Raw genomic sequence first — 13,619 nt, 5'->3', positions numbered from 1 at the left:
TTCCTTCTATAACAGTACTGTATATAATGATAGTTATAATTATTATAATTGTCATTGTGATTAACTGATATTATACATTATAACATAAAACAATAGTATTTGACATGATACAGTACATTGGATAATGGAAAAAAATTCAGTCACCATGCAATACTTGGGGAACTGGACAGGTTGTTTTTATTGAAATTTTTACTGTATACTGACACAAAGCATGTTGGTACATAGAGATAGACTGGCAAGTGTGTGCTTGAGTATTTTTTTTGTCAGTTACTTTGCTGCTTACATCAGCATCAGAGCTAAAGAAAACATTTTATTTAAATAATTTTGCAACTTTATGATGGGAAAAAAACAGATTCTGAAAAGGAAAATAGTATACATGGAATTAGTTTACTTTTACTTACTTCTGACACTTAAGTACACTTACTGCCATAATGTTACTTGGTAATTATATTTAGTATGTTTCCCATGCATAGGTGACTTAGGTGGGCTGACCAGGTATATCAATGGCTGCCCACGTATATTTTGTGACCCAAATACCTGTACATACTTCTTACACAATTTTACAATTTGTATTTTCATCTATACAGAGTCTTACTCTCTGAGGATAGCTCACAGACAAACAGAAATTATGAACGTATGTGACATTATAAGAGCACTTACTAGTCATCACTTTTATGAAAGGTAGGCTGCATAAACACAGATTGTTATTATTATTGTTATTGTTATTATTTTCATTGTCATTTTGAATATGCAGTAGCAGTTGAGTGTGTATTGAAAAAGCATTGTAAATTGTTACTGGCTCTTGTTTCGGAAAAGTGAGCATCTCCATCGACAGCACAGATTTTGCATAAGGGCAGGCCTGATGGTTTGATCTCTGAGCCCATAGATGAGAGCACTCAGGCACCTTGGAAAGATATTCAGGCACACAAAGCATACATTGTAAATCCGCATAAGAGCTAATCTCCCAAGTGTTTTTGCGATGGCTACCATGATGGTGGTGTTCAAGGTGGAGGTAAGAACCAGGCACAGTTGAATCAGGTGAAGCAGAAGTGTTTGAAGAGCCTTTCTAGCTGAGGCTTTGTCTGTTGAGGCAGACCTGGCTACCAGAGCTACACCAATGTAGGAGGCAAAGATTACTACACCAACTGACAGAAAGAGAATGCTGGAATACGCTTCCTCAAAATCATTAAAGATTGGTGCGAAAAACATTGCTTCCTTACTGCAAAAGTCATTCATATGCAGATCAAGGGAGGTTGTTGTGAACACATATAACAGCATAAAAACTCGAATGAGGATGTGAATAAAACTGAAGGACCACACCAGAGCAATGATGATGCTCAGGCTTCTCATGGTAAAGATGGCAGCATGCCTCAGAGGATAGCACACAGCCACAAATCTCTCAAAGGACATCACAGCCAAGGTGAGAGGGGAGATGGTGATAGTTAAAACTGAGAGCAGAATGAGGGAACCACATGCATAATATGACATTTTTATCCTTAAAGAAGACAGAAAGTAGAGCATGAGGTTCGATACCAGTGTAGCAGTATCTGCAAAGAGCAGGTTGAACAGCAGGATGTAACGGGATGTCTCACAAAACACCTGCTTTGACCTCAGGGTGAAAAGCAAAACACTGTTAATGTAGAAGAAAGAACAGCTTGATCCCACAGATAATGTGCCAAACAACATTATCTCATGAGATTGTAGATACTGCAAATAAGTGGTGATATTAGCCTTTGGCTGCAACACAGACAACATTACAGAATGATGTGACGAAAAAAAGACTATTGGCTTGTTGTACCAGTAAACTGCAACACAAACAAAGTTAAGTTAATCATGTCAAAGAAGCTCAAAGTTATCACCACAAGCACCTGTTGAGTTCAGAACGACAAATTATTCATCAGTTGAGCAGTCAAGTCAGAAAGATAGAGGACATGTTAGTTTGCACAGACAGCAGAAGTGGTGTGCTGCTGGTGTTTCCTGCAACACAAGGTATATATGCTTTGTCCTTGGTTGAATCCCACATGATGTCATTACATCAGCATATGGTTCATATGAGAAATCAGCAGTGTAACTCTTTACCACTGTCCCTTTCACACTGACCACATTATCACCTACTGCTTAAAAGGTCAAGGTCATCTTTATTATACCGTATAGGGCAATTTGTTTCACCACCAACCGTCAAAAAATCACTCATAAACTGCAGACAAACAATTTAATCAATAAAACATGTTGTAATTATGCCATAGATAGAACGATATATAGATAAATGGATAGATAGATAGATAAGGCAACTTAAGGTGCAAGAGAGTAAGGTTCAAATTTATATACAGAGATAGTAATTTAAAGCGCAGTAAATTATGTATGTGTTTTTGAGTGAGCATTGTAAAGTCTGATGGCACCAGGTCAGAATGATTTGCTCAGCTGTTTGTTTAGGCAGTGGGGCTGAATTAGTCTGTTGCTGAAGCTGCTATTTTGCTTGTCCAGAGTTTTGTGGAGGGCGTGAGAGACTTTGTCCATGATTGGCAGCAGTTTTGCCAGCATCCTGTCCTCTGCCACCTCCTCAAGGGTAACAAACTTAGAGCCAACAACTGACCCTGCCTTCTTTCAGTCTGTTGGTGTCCTTCGCTTTGATGCCCACATTTTCTCCACATTCTGTAGATAGAGCCAGTTCTTGTTTTGAACAATTTAAAGGACCTTTTGTAAGAAAAGTAGATTTTTTTAGGTCTGTTATCAATTTATCAATAACTGACGCTTTAGAGTGGTGTGGACCCCACCTACCAATTTCAAAGTGATATACCTCTCCTCACTGGAAATGGAGGACCACAACAACAGTTACAGACGTTTTCAACATCAGCATGCTAATACTATCTAGTTAGCCCTATATTCCTCTTTTGGGCATTTTGCAGCCTGGTGCTACTTACACGGCTGAGTGCCAATCGAATCCAGGTACTTGATGATCTATTTCCTTATTCACAACATTGTGGAGGTGAGCGTGGTCGAGGTGCGGCAGCAGGAGAGATAGAGAGGTGGCTAGGGCTCAGGAGAGCAGTGCCAGGTGAGTGATTGGCAAAGCTGGCAACTGTTTACTAATCACAATATCCCTTTAAATCCAGTATTGTGCTGGACCTCAGAGGGGAGATGCAGGGTAGAGCAGCACGGAGAAGCTGCGGATGGAAACGCCGAGTCGCGATCAGACCCTTTGAGTTGTATTACCTTGTGTTGAGTGTTTTGTGCTAGATAAAGACTGGCTTGAACCAGAAACGTGTTCATGGTGCCTGCTTGATCTACCCATGATAGCACTGGAAAGGATACACTGTCTCCCAATGTAACTTGGCAGGCTGATGCACAAGATGACGGAGCCGCAGCAACTTCAGCTGGTTACAGCTCTGAGTCAGATGTCGACCCAGTTTTCTGGAGATGTTCGAATCCACCGCTGTGGCGTGCGGCTGGCTGGCAGTGAAGTGGGCTGTGCGGCTACCCCCCTTACTGTTGGGGGAGGCCCAGACTGCCAGTCTCCACGCGTGGTAGCTTCCAGGCCATCAAGAAAACAGTCCTCGACTGGATGAGCTACTCCTCCGAGGATCACTGTTGTCGCATCCAGACCATCCGGCTGGGGTCTACTGGCCAGCCCTTCATCACTGCACTGCAGCTTATGGACACCATGACCAGTTGGCTGCAGGTGGGGGAGTCCACAGATGAGGATCAGATGTTCGAGCAGAATGTGATGGAGCAGTTTGTGGAGGAGCTCCTGACTTTGACTTCAGAGTGGGTGGCCTGGTGGCCACCGTTGCCCTCGCAGAGGATCATCCTGGAGAACCATGCCACTGCCCATGGCCCCTGGCCCGCACCACACAACACTTCTGCTGGGAGTGCCTGCTCATGGAGGTCGGCAAGGTGATCCAGGTTGCTGGCTCTGCTACACCCTCCCCCGGTCCAGGGGGAACATACAGTGTTCTGGTAAGGAGTTAAGGGGGTAAATATCAGGCAATGGTGGACTCTGGCTGTCTGTAATCCACAAGAACCTAGTTCGAATCAGGGCTTTGGTGGACGCATCCTCAATGGTTATTAGGTGTGTGCATGGACAGCTGCCCTGTGGTGTCAGTGGAAATTAGACATAGAGGGAAACAGCGTAGTGTTAAGCCTGAAATTAACTCCCGTCTGGTGCACCCCCGAATATTGGGCATGGATTGGCCTGGGTTTAATAGGTTAGAGGGGAAATAACTGGAGGTGCACTCACGATTGTTAAGGACATGGAATATGTGTGCTGAGCTTAGTGGTGATGCGAGGTTGTCCGATGCTTCGGACGGGGAGGGGACACTGATGGGGCGTTTGCAGAAGGTTTCATGATGATACTCTATGCTTTGCCATGGACTAAGCGATACAAAGTTATGGTGATTTGGTGTGCCCAGAAGCTGTGCAGGCATATCCACACTTCTCATTGAATAGGGACAGATTGTTTAGGAAATGACTTAGTTGCTGGTAAAAAGCCACAGGGAAATTGTTTTCCAGATGTTCTGGTAGATGTACACCGCTGGTGTGCGTCCTGCCCTGAATGCTAACCACCTGGCCATCCCAAGAGCACATTGCGCCACTCATGGCAGTTCCTTTTGAGCAGATTGGTATGGACCTCATCGGGCCGTTTCACCGCTGCGCGTTGGGATATCATTTTGTATAAATCTCTGTGGCCTACGCAACGCGATATCCCAAAGCAGTGCCCCTGCACACTATCTTTTCAAAAAGTGTGGCACAGGCCAAGGCCTCCATGGGATTTTCCCCCTTTGAATTGCTGTTTGGCAGGACACTGACTCTTACCTGGTCAAGGAAAGCTGGGAGGAAGAGCCAAGCCTGAGTAAAAATGAAGTTCAGTACGTCCTAGACCTCAGAGAAAAACTCCATACACACTCTGTTTCATAACCAGTTAAAAGTAACATGTAGAATGTTTAAAGGTGCCATATTATGGTCATTTCTGCTTCTTGACATGGTTCCTTGATGTCTAAATGGAATGTTAGCAACATGCTTTGGTCGAAAAAAGCTGAAGGATTGAGCACAGCAGGGTTCTTGAAACACCAGTTTCACAGCCCTGCTCCAGGTGGCTGGTTTCAGTGCCTTTCCCTTTCAATGCTAATGAGCTACTGTGTGTAACCATGGCAACGGCCGAGTTTGTGGAAGTTACTGCAGACTAACAAAAGTTTTACGGGCTTACTGGCCGTCTGCCCCGCGTTGTTACAGATAACAGCCCCCTTCTCCTGCCTCGAGTGTTTACATCATAAAGCTTAGCCACCCACAACCTCGGCTGGTGTTTACTGCTGTTCAGTTGCAGTAATGCGGGTGCAATTTAGCAATGGCCGTTACAAGAGAAAAGCGTAACCCCATATTATTATTTACCTTCATTTAGCCAGATAAGTTGATTGAGAACCTGTTCTTATTTGCACTGACGACCTGTAATTAGCTACTGCCAGCAATTTTCAACAACTAGTTTTCAGTAAGCCACAGTTGCCTCCCATCACCTCTCTACCAGCAGAATAGTTTTTTAACCAGTTACAACAGTTTATAAACTTTAAATATATTACCAAAGAAACAACGCGACGTGATTAGCGATTATAGTTTCCAATGAATATTAAAATTCTGCACAAAAGCAGGTGTTCCTGTGACAATTGTGAACAAATGCCTACAGAACCTGAGAATATCTGCTGTATGGAAATACCAGAAATAAGTGTGAACACTGGGCAAATAAGGTTGTCATTTTGCAGTCTGTCTTTTCTCTAATCTATTGTCATACACTTACCTTTCATAATTTCTAGGTTACATGAAGACTACAGCAGCATCCTGAGCCACCATCATGCATGGTGGACCCTCCTGGCCTGTAACCTGTCTGCCTGAATGTATCTGCACTGCAGAATGCACTGAACATTTATCGGACAGACTATGGAGCTTTACGTCTGAGGGGAATAGTGCAGTAAGCTTTTAGTCACATAAATACTATTCATTTATCGCAAAAGTGTTGTGATGAAAAGTACATTACTGATTCCTCTATCTTACATTGCTTATAGTTTATTATCTTTAACTTATTAACATGAAAATAACATATCAAACAATTAAAACACAAAAGATGTTTTATTGTAAGAAACATTTGTAAACACATGTTGACATGATTGAAAGAAGAAGAAGAAAATAAATATCGTAAGTGAAACAGTTTGACTTTATATATTAACTTCAATATCAATATGAAAATAATAACAAAGAAAGTAGTTGCCATGGGTGTAAACATTCAGTGCTGACTTTATATTGAATTGTGTTCAGCCAATATAGCCTACAGAAGCTTTGTAAGCTGGTGCTGGGGCTCTCTGGGGTGGAGAGTGAGAGTTGTGCTGCCTGTCCGTGTGGTCCGAGAGGTCTTCAGGGATTATGAGTTTCAGCACCTTGTTCACATAGGGGGCGGGGTCCTGGAAAACCGTCTCAAAGATCAGGTCCAACAGTGCATTACTGTAGCCTTTCCGTAAAATTCATGTTTACTGGAAAATTGCAGTAGAACCAAAATCCTTGTGCTGCAGTGTTGTAAAGTTTCTCTTATTTCTCCTAATTACTTCTTATTTATACATTCTCCTTATTACTTATTTTGAAAACCATCTTAAAAGAATTCATATTTTAAGTGTTTGTGTTTGTGTTCAACCTTTTGTGTGATGCCTGTGTGTCCATGTTTATTTTAATTTGAGAGGTTCAAATAAAAGATTGTAAAACTTACAGAATGTCATGCCTGTCTTCACTGTTTTGGCTCTGCACTCTCCCTTCCTGGACTTTGGAAAGCTCAGTTTGAAAAGAGGATCTCCTGATGATGTGGCGGCTTGTCCTCTATCAGCCTTCTCATTGTAATGCAGTGCAGCCAGGTAGAGTCTTGAACAGTAAAAAGACAATCAAACATGAAAACTATTGCAAGAAATGGGCAAATGTTCTCAACAAGTAATCACAGTTTAATTAACCTGCACAGCATTCCCAGATATGATAGGAGTAACACATGACAGCACTGTTACAGTATAATTCAAGTACTAAAGGCTGCAACGTGTTACTTACTCTAATCTGACCACTTTTTTTCAGTAACGAGTAATCTAATGCGTTAACATTTCCAAACCAGTAATCAGATTACAGTTTTTTTCGATTGCTTAAGCACGATTTTGAAAATAGGGCCCGTTTTCTCAAAACACTACACACGATTAGCACACCAAACACCCAATTAGCAGAACACCTCAGACCCTTTGCAAAATGAAACACTCTTGTCAAAACTATACGCCAATTTATAAAAAACATATTTTGTCACCATATGAAACACACACGCTGCATATTACTTAATTCTGTCTGAACCAGTTACACACTGTTGTTGCTTACCTTAAACACTTTAAGCAATTCTACTTCTCAGTGATTACAGTACTGTATACGAAGTACACAGAGAAAATGCAAATATACAATAAGTTCACCAAACACTTGACAAGACCAATGCTGCAGACTGAGGAAAATATAATTTATTTATCTCCATACACCCAAATCAGTCAACATGGAGAATAACAACAAAACATGTCTGCACTAGTGTGTATAACACTGTTATCCCAGCAAACAACAACATAAAATACTGTATCCAGTACAGGTAAAAAATTGCAGAAGAACTCTCTGAAGTACAGTGAGAGACAAGTTTGTGTAGTTCAGAATAGATCTAGTGTACAGTCAATGTACATGTCAAAAGGTCATGTGTGCAGTATGCAGCATCACAGTGCTACAGTAAAGTCAACAATACATACCTCCACATATTCATGCCGCAACCGTTTGACCCTCTCTGAATTCCGCTCAAAAGGCACTTGATACAGTTTTTTCGTTTAGACCTGATTTCTTTTCAGGATGAATGCCAGTGTTGACAGAGAAACCTGATGGACATTATTGAAAATGGCTTGGTCACCAATAATGTTGGCTTGAATTTCTCTGGGCCTGATGACATTATTGGCCAAAACCATGTTTATTACAGTTTTTCTCAATTGTTTTCACACAAAAACTGGTACTTGAGACACAATGACCACAACATGTAACTCATGCACCAACCCCCTGAACCAATTATGCTAAACTACAAGCACAATTCCTGCTTTACACTCAAACTGCAGTTCTAAAACACACTTTTTTCAAAACACTACACACAATTCTCTGCATTTGGCACAACTTTCATGAAGAAAATCTCTTGTTTTCACAAGGATCACTCTGTCATTCAACATTCTAAAGTGAATTACCCTACTATGCACACTGACTCATCACATGGGCAAACACCTGGACACCCTACACAACAGACTCATTCCACCAGAGCAGCTCAGGTACGTTGTCATTTGGGACAATGTAAGTTTCCACTGGGCTGCTCTGGTTCGTAGCTGGTTCACTGCCCACCCACGGTTTTTAGTTGTTTATCTCCCTCCATATTCTCCATTCCTCAATCCTATTGAGAAATGTTTTTCTGCCTGGAGATGGAAAGTGTATGACTGAAATCCACAAATGCGCATACCCCTTCTCCAAGCTATGGAAGACGCATGTGAAGAAATAGCAGTTGATACTTTTCATGGCTGGATTTGCCATGCTAGATGATATTTCCCCCGCTGCTTGGCCGGGAAAACATTGCTTGTGAGGTGAATGAGCTGCTGCGGCCAGACCAGAACAGAGGAGAGCATGCTGCACAGTTTTTTGATTTTATTTTTTTTTTTACTGTAACTGTGTACAGTAAATTCTTCTGTTTTGTATGTAGACCACTGTATGTGCAACGTTGTGTTGGTTGGGATGTACACTATGTACATTGTTTTTGTGGGAAAAATAAAATATATTTGTTACCATGTATTTGTGTGTTCTGAGTATAAAAACAATATTCTCAAATATTTTACAACACACTTGTATGTACTGACTGTAGTAAGTGTAACACTGAACAAAAAAAAGGCCTAAGTCATTATGATGAATGGAGAAGAAGTGTTTTCCATTCATCATAGTGTCTTACATTGTGCACATCAGTGTTCAACTGGTTCTTATAAATGTCTATTCATATGACGGTTTGTGTGTGTCATTTGAAAACAAAATACCATTTTGAGAAGAAATAACATTGTTTTGAATGTAAAGTTTCATTTTGCAGGAGAATTGAGGGGTTTTGCCCATTGTGTGTGTGATTTTTTGATTTGTGTGTAGAGTTCTGAGAGTATGAGGCATGCTTTCAGAAAAGGTGTGTAAACAATCGAGAAAAACTGTATCTCTCTCTCTTGTTCTTGTGTGAATATGTGCCCCCCTCCTCCTTGCCGTTCTCCAGCCTCAATCCTATGTAGATGTAACCTACAGTAAAATGTCACAGGAAGGTGTATCCAAAGTGCTGATATGGTGCATACAATAAGCAGCTGATTACTGTAACTTTAGACATTTTTTTTGTTAGAAACGTCCTTATAACAGATGCCACTGTTTATCTGCTAAGATTTGGCTGAACTCATAGTCCAGCCTCCCTTAGTGTGAATTCATAGTTCTGTCTCTTCTAATTGTATTTTTTATTTTTTTTAGGGACTACGGATGCAAATTAGCAGCTCTGCTATAATCCAGCATGTTTACAGAGACATTTTCGATGTTCATTAATGGGCATTGTCCCTATCCAAAAAAAAAGTATTTATAATAATAACAATAATTATTATTATTATTCACACACTTGGACCTGTGATAACTATCCTTCACACACTTGGGGTGTATCAGTCTGTCGCTGAAGAGCTGCCCAGTGCTGTGATAGTGACCTTTAATTGACTAAGTATAGGTCTAAAGACTGTTGCTCCAAGGTCCAGTGGCTTCTGACCGTTTCGTTAAGTTTCTATTCAAACAGCCAATCAAATTTGCCATTCCTAATGTCACTGATTAACTATTAATATTCATAATTTTCGTTTTATATGCAAAACAGAATTTATCTGGTCTTGAAAATATGATCAAACTTACATTTCTCAATACAAAATTATTCTTAACTACAATATAGAAACAGAACAATCACGTCCATAGAAATGGCTACAACAACTAATTAAAGATGAAATCTCCTTCACAGATCAACACATTTTAATCTTGATTTAAACCTATTAACCTTTTTATAACCTACATGTGTACCACTGTTTATAACTACTCCCAAAGTTCTTCTTTTGGCACAGATAAGCCACGCTCCGACTGATGTTTGACCAGTTTTATTTTCTGCCTTTAACTGGCAAACACCGTGAAAAACTGAAATAAAATGAATATCACAAACATAAAATATTATTAGTACCAGGGTGAATATTACAAAAACAAATATTATTAGTGTAAAATAAAATACAACCACATACCGTGTGCGCCTTCTGTCGAAAAAAATTCGGGGGTGGTTACCATCTTTTTTATTATTGCACTGCTGCTCTTCAGTACCAACTCTTTTCTGTATGTAGCTTGCAACTGAACACACACACTTTCTCTCTAATTGGTAATTGAGCATGTGAACACAGCACGCTGCCCACTCAGTCCTGTTCATTGGCTTGGCCAGTCGGTGTCACCACAAACAAAGGAACCTATATACATTTTCAAAATACCATTTACAATATAAAAAGGGAAACAAAACAAAGGCAATAAAGACATTTAGATGTGTTGAGAGCATATTTTCTGCGACAGCTACACTGTTCTTGAATACTATCTCTTGTTAGTATGACTGCTCATTTTTAGTATCTCAGGCTAACATCTCTCTGGAATTGAAATCAGAGAATAATTGAAGTTACTTATACATATTTTTTACGAAATCAAAACTTGTGTTTTTCACCTATACTGATTTGTATAGATCATAACTGCCTGAGGACATATTAGAGACAAACAGAAATAATAAACCACCATTACATTATGCAAGAAGAACACGTGTTAAATGAATAATTGGGAGACATGTAACAAAGCCAATAACACGAAATCTTTCCATACAATCATCACTTTTGTAAATGTTGAACAAGCACAGATGATTGTTTCTATTATTATTATTACTATTATTATTATTATTATTATTATTATTGTTGTTGTTGGTGGTGTTGTTATTATTATTATTGTCCTTTTTCAACATTTAGAGACATGGTGTCACATGGTAAAAGCAGAGTGTGTATTGAAAAAACATTCCCGTGAAATTGTTACTGGCTCTTTTTTCAGAAAAGTGAGCATCTCCATCTACAGCACAGATTTTGCATGAGGGCAGGCCTGATGGTTTGATCCCTGAGCCCATAGATGAGAGCACTCAGACATCTTGGAAGGATAGTCAGGGACACAAAGCATACAATGTAAATACGTATGAGGGTTAATCTCCTTACTCTTCTAGCAATAGATGTTACAATGGTGGAGCTCAAGGCCCTCTGGCCCGTGTGTAATGTCTGCATCGGTCTCAACAGGACTCGACGCGACACGCGCTGAGGGCAAAGTTTCACGGTACCGAAAAAAAGGTTCTTATCGGTTCTAGTGACAACCTTCAATCAGCAGCAGTGAGCGAGCGGCACGCGTTCCGCAGGAGCGAGCGAGCGAGCTGTGTACACTGCAGTTGCTTGCAGGTGGTGTGCTGCAAGCCCCACCGGGCCAGTGCTTGGAGCGTTCTGGTGGCCCTGACAGTTTTAAAAGTACATCCGGGCCACCGGGCCATTTATATTGTCGACCCCTGGACTTTTTTTGCTGCTATTACTAAAAAAAAAACACAAAATATCCTTTACATATCAATAGACTGCAGCCAAGAACAGCTTCATGAAAACACAAACTGACTGTTAAACCTACAGTGCTGCCCTTGTGTTTTCTTTTTCCTTCTATAACAGTACTGTATATAATGATAGTTATAATTATTATTATAACAATTATAATTGTCATTGTGATTAACTGATATTATACATTATTACATAAAACAATAGTATTTCACATGATACAGTACATTGGATAATGGAAAACAATTCAGTCACCAATGCAATACTTGGGGAACTGGACAGGTTGTTTTTATTGTAATTTTTACTGTATACTGACACAAAGCATGTTGGTACATAGAGATAGACTGGCAAGTGTTATACATACATACTTCCATGTATTCATCCATGCATATATTAATGTAATGTCAGTACATTTGATTACTTGAATACAAGTACTGTACTTGAGTACAATTTTAAGAATCTTGTGCTTGAGTATTTTTTTTGTCAGTTACTTTGCTGCTTATATCAGCATCAGAGCTAAAGAAAACATTTTTTAAAAATAATTTTGCAACTTTATGATGGGAAAAAAACAGATTCTGAAAAGGAAAATGGTATACATGGGATTAGTTTACTTTTAATTACTTCTGACACTTAAGTACACTTACTACCATAATGTTACTAGGTAATTATATTTAGTATGTTTCCCATGCGTAGGTGACTTAGGTGGGCTGACCAGGTATATCAATGGCTGCCCAAGTATATTTTGTGACCCAAATACCTGTACATACTTCTTACACAATTTTACAATTTGTATTTTCATCTATACAGAGTCTACTCTCTGAGGATAGCTCACAGACAAACAGAAATTATGAACGTATGTGACATTATAAGAGCACTTACTAGTCATCACTTTTATGAATGGTAGGCTGCATAAACACAGATTGTTATTATTATTGTTATTGTTGTTATTTTCATTGTCATTTTGAATATGCAGTAGCAGTTGAGTGTGTATTGAAAAAGCATTGTAAATTGTTACTGGCTCTTGTTTCGGAAAAGTGAGCATCTCCATCGACAGCACAGATTTTGCATGAGGGCAGGCCTGATGGTTTGATCTCTGAGCCCATAGATGAGAGCACTCAGGCACCTTGGAAAGATATTCAGGCACACAAAGCATACAATGTAAATACGTATGAGGGTTAATCTCCCTACTCTTCTAGCAATAGATGTTACAATGGTGGAGCTCAAGGCGGAGGTAAGAATCAGGCTCAGCTGAATCAGGTGAAGCAGAAGTGTTTGAAGAGCCTTTCTAGCTGAGGCTTTGTCTGTTGAGGCAGTCCTGGCTACCAGAGCTACACCAATGTAGGAGGCAAAGATTACTACACCAACTGACAGAAAGAGAATGCTGACATAAGCATCTTCAAAATCATTAAAGATTGGTGCAGAAAACATTGCTTCCCTACTGCAAAAGTCATTCATATGCAGATCAAGGGAGATTGTTGTGAACACATATAACAGCATAAAAACTCGAATGAGGATGTGAATAAAACTGAAGGACCACACCAGAGCAATGATGATGCTCAGGGTTCTCATGGTAAAGATGGCAGCATGCCTCAGAGGATAGCACACAGCCACAAATCTCTCAAATGACATCACAGCCAAGGTGAGAGGGGAGATGGTGACAGTTAAAACTGAGAGCAGAACGAGGGGACCACATACATAATATGACATATTTATCCGTAAAGAAGCCAGAATGTAGAGCAGAATGTTCGACACCAGTGTAACAGTATCTGCAAAGAGCAGGTTGAACAGCAGGATGTAACGGGATGTCTCACAAAACACCTGCTTTGACCTCAGGGTGAAAAGCAAAACACTGTTAATGTAGAAGAAAGAGCAGCTTGATCCCACAGATAACGTGCTGAACAACAT

General features: G+C 40.0%; 2 protein-coding genes across 2 annotated transcripts; both read right to left on the bottom strand.

Moving 5' to 3' along the window:
- Positions 1-704: 704 nt before the first annotated feature.
- On the bottom strand, positions 705-1,757 carry LOC115594547 (odorant receptor 131-2-like). Its single transcript, XM_030438684.1, has one exon. The coding sequence runs from the start codon at positions 1,753-1,755 to the stop codon at positions 793-795; it is 963 nt and encodes a 320-aa protein (XP_030294544.1). The 5' UTR covers positions 1,756-1,757; the 3' UTR covers positions 705-792.
- A 10,968-nt stretch (positions 1,758-12,725) lies between these two features.
- On the bottom strand, positions 12,726-13,619 carry LOC115593867 (odorant receptor 131-2-like). The gene has a single exon (XM_030437540.1). It carries the CDS (start codon positions 13,617-13,619, stop codon positions 12,726-12,728), a length of 894 nt encoding a protein of 297 aa, XP_030293400.1.

The sequence above is a fragment of the Sparus aurata genome, chromosome 13 (assembly GCF_900880675.1).
Source record: "Sparus aurata chromosome 13, fSpaAur1.1, whole genome shotgun sequence".
Lineage (NCBI taxonomy): Eukaryota > Metazoa > Chordata > Actinopteri > Spariformes > Sparidae > Sparus > Sparus aurata.
The sequence above is the reverse complement of the archived record's forward strand: the minus strand, read 5'-3'. Positions and strand labels throughout refer to the sequence as shown.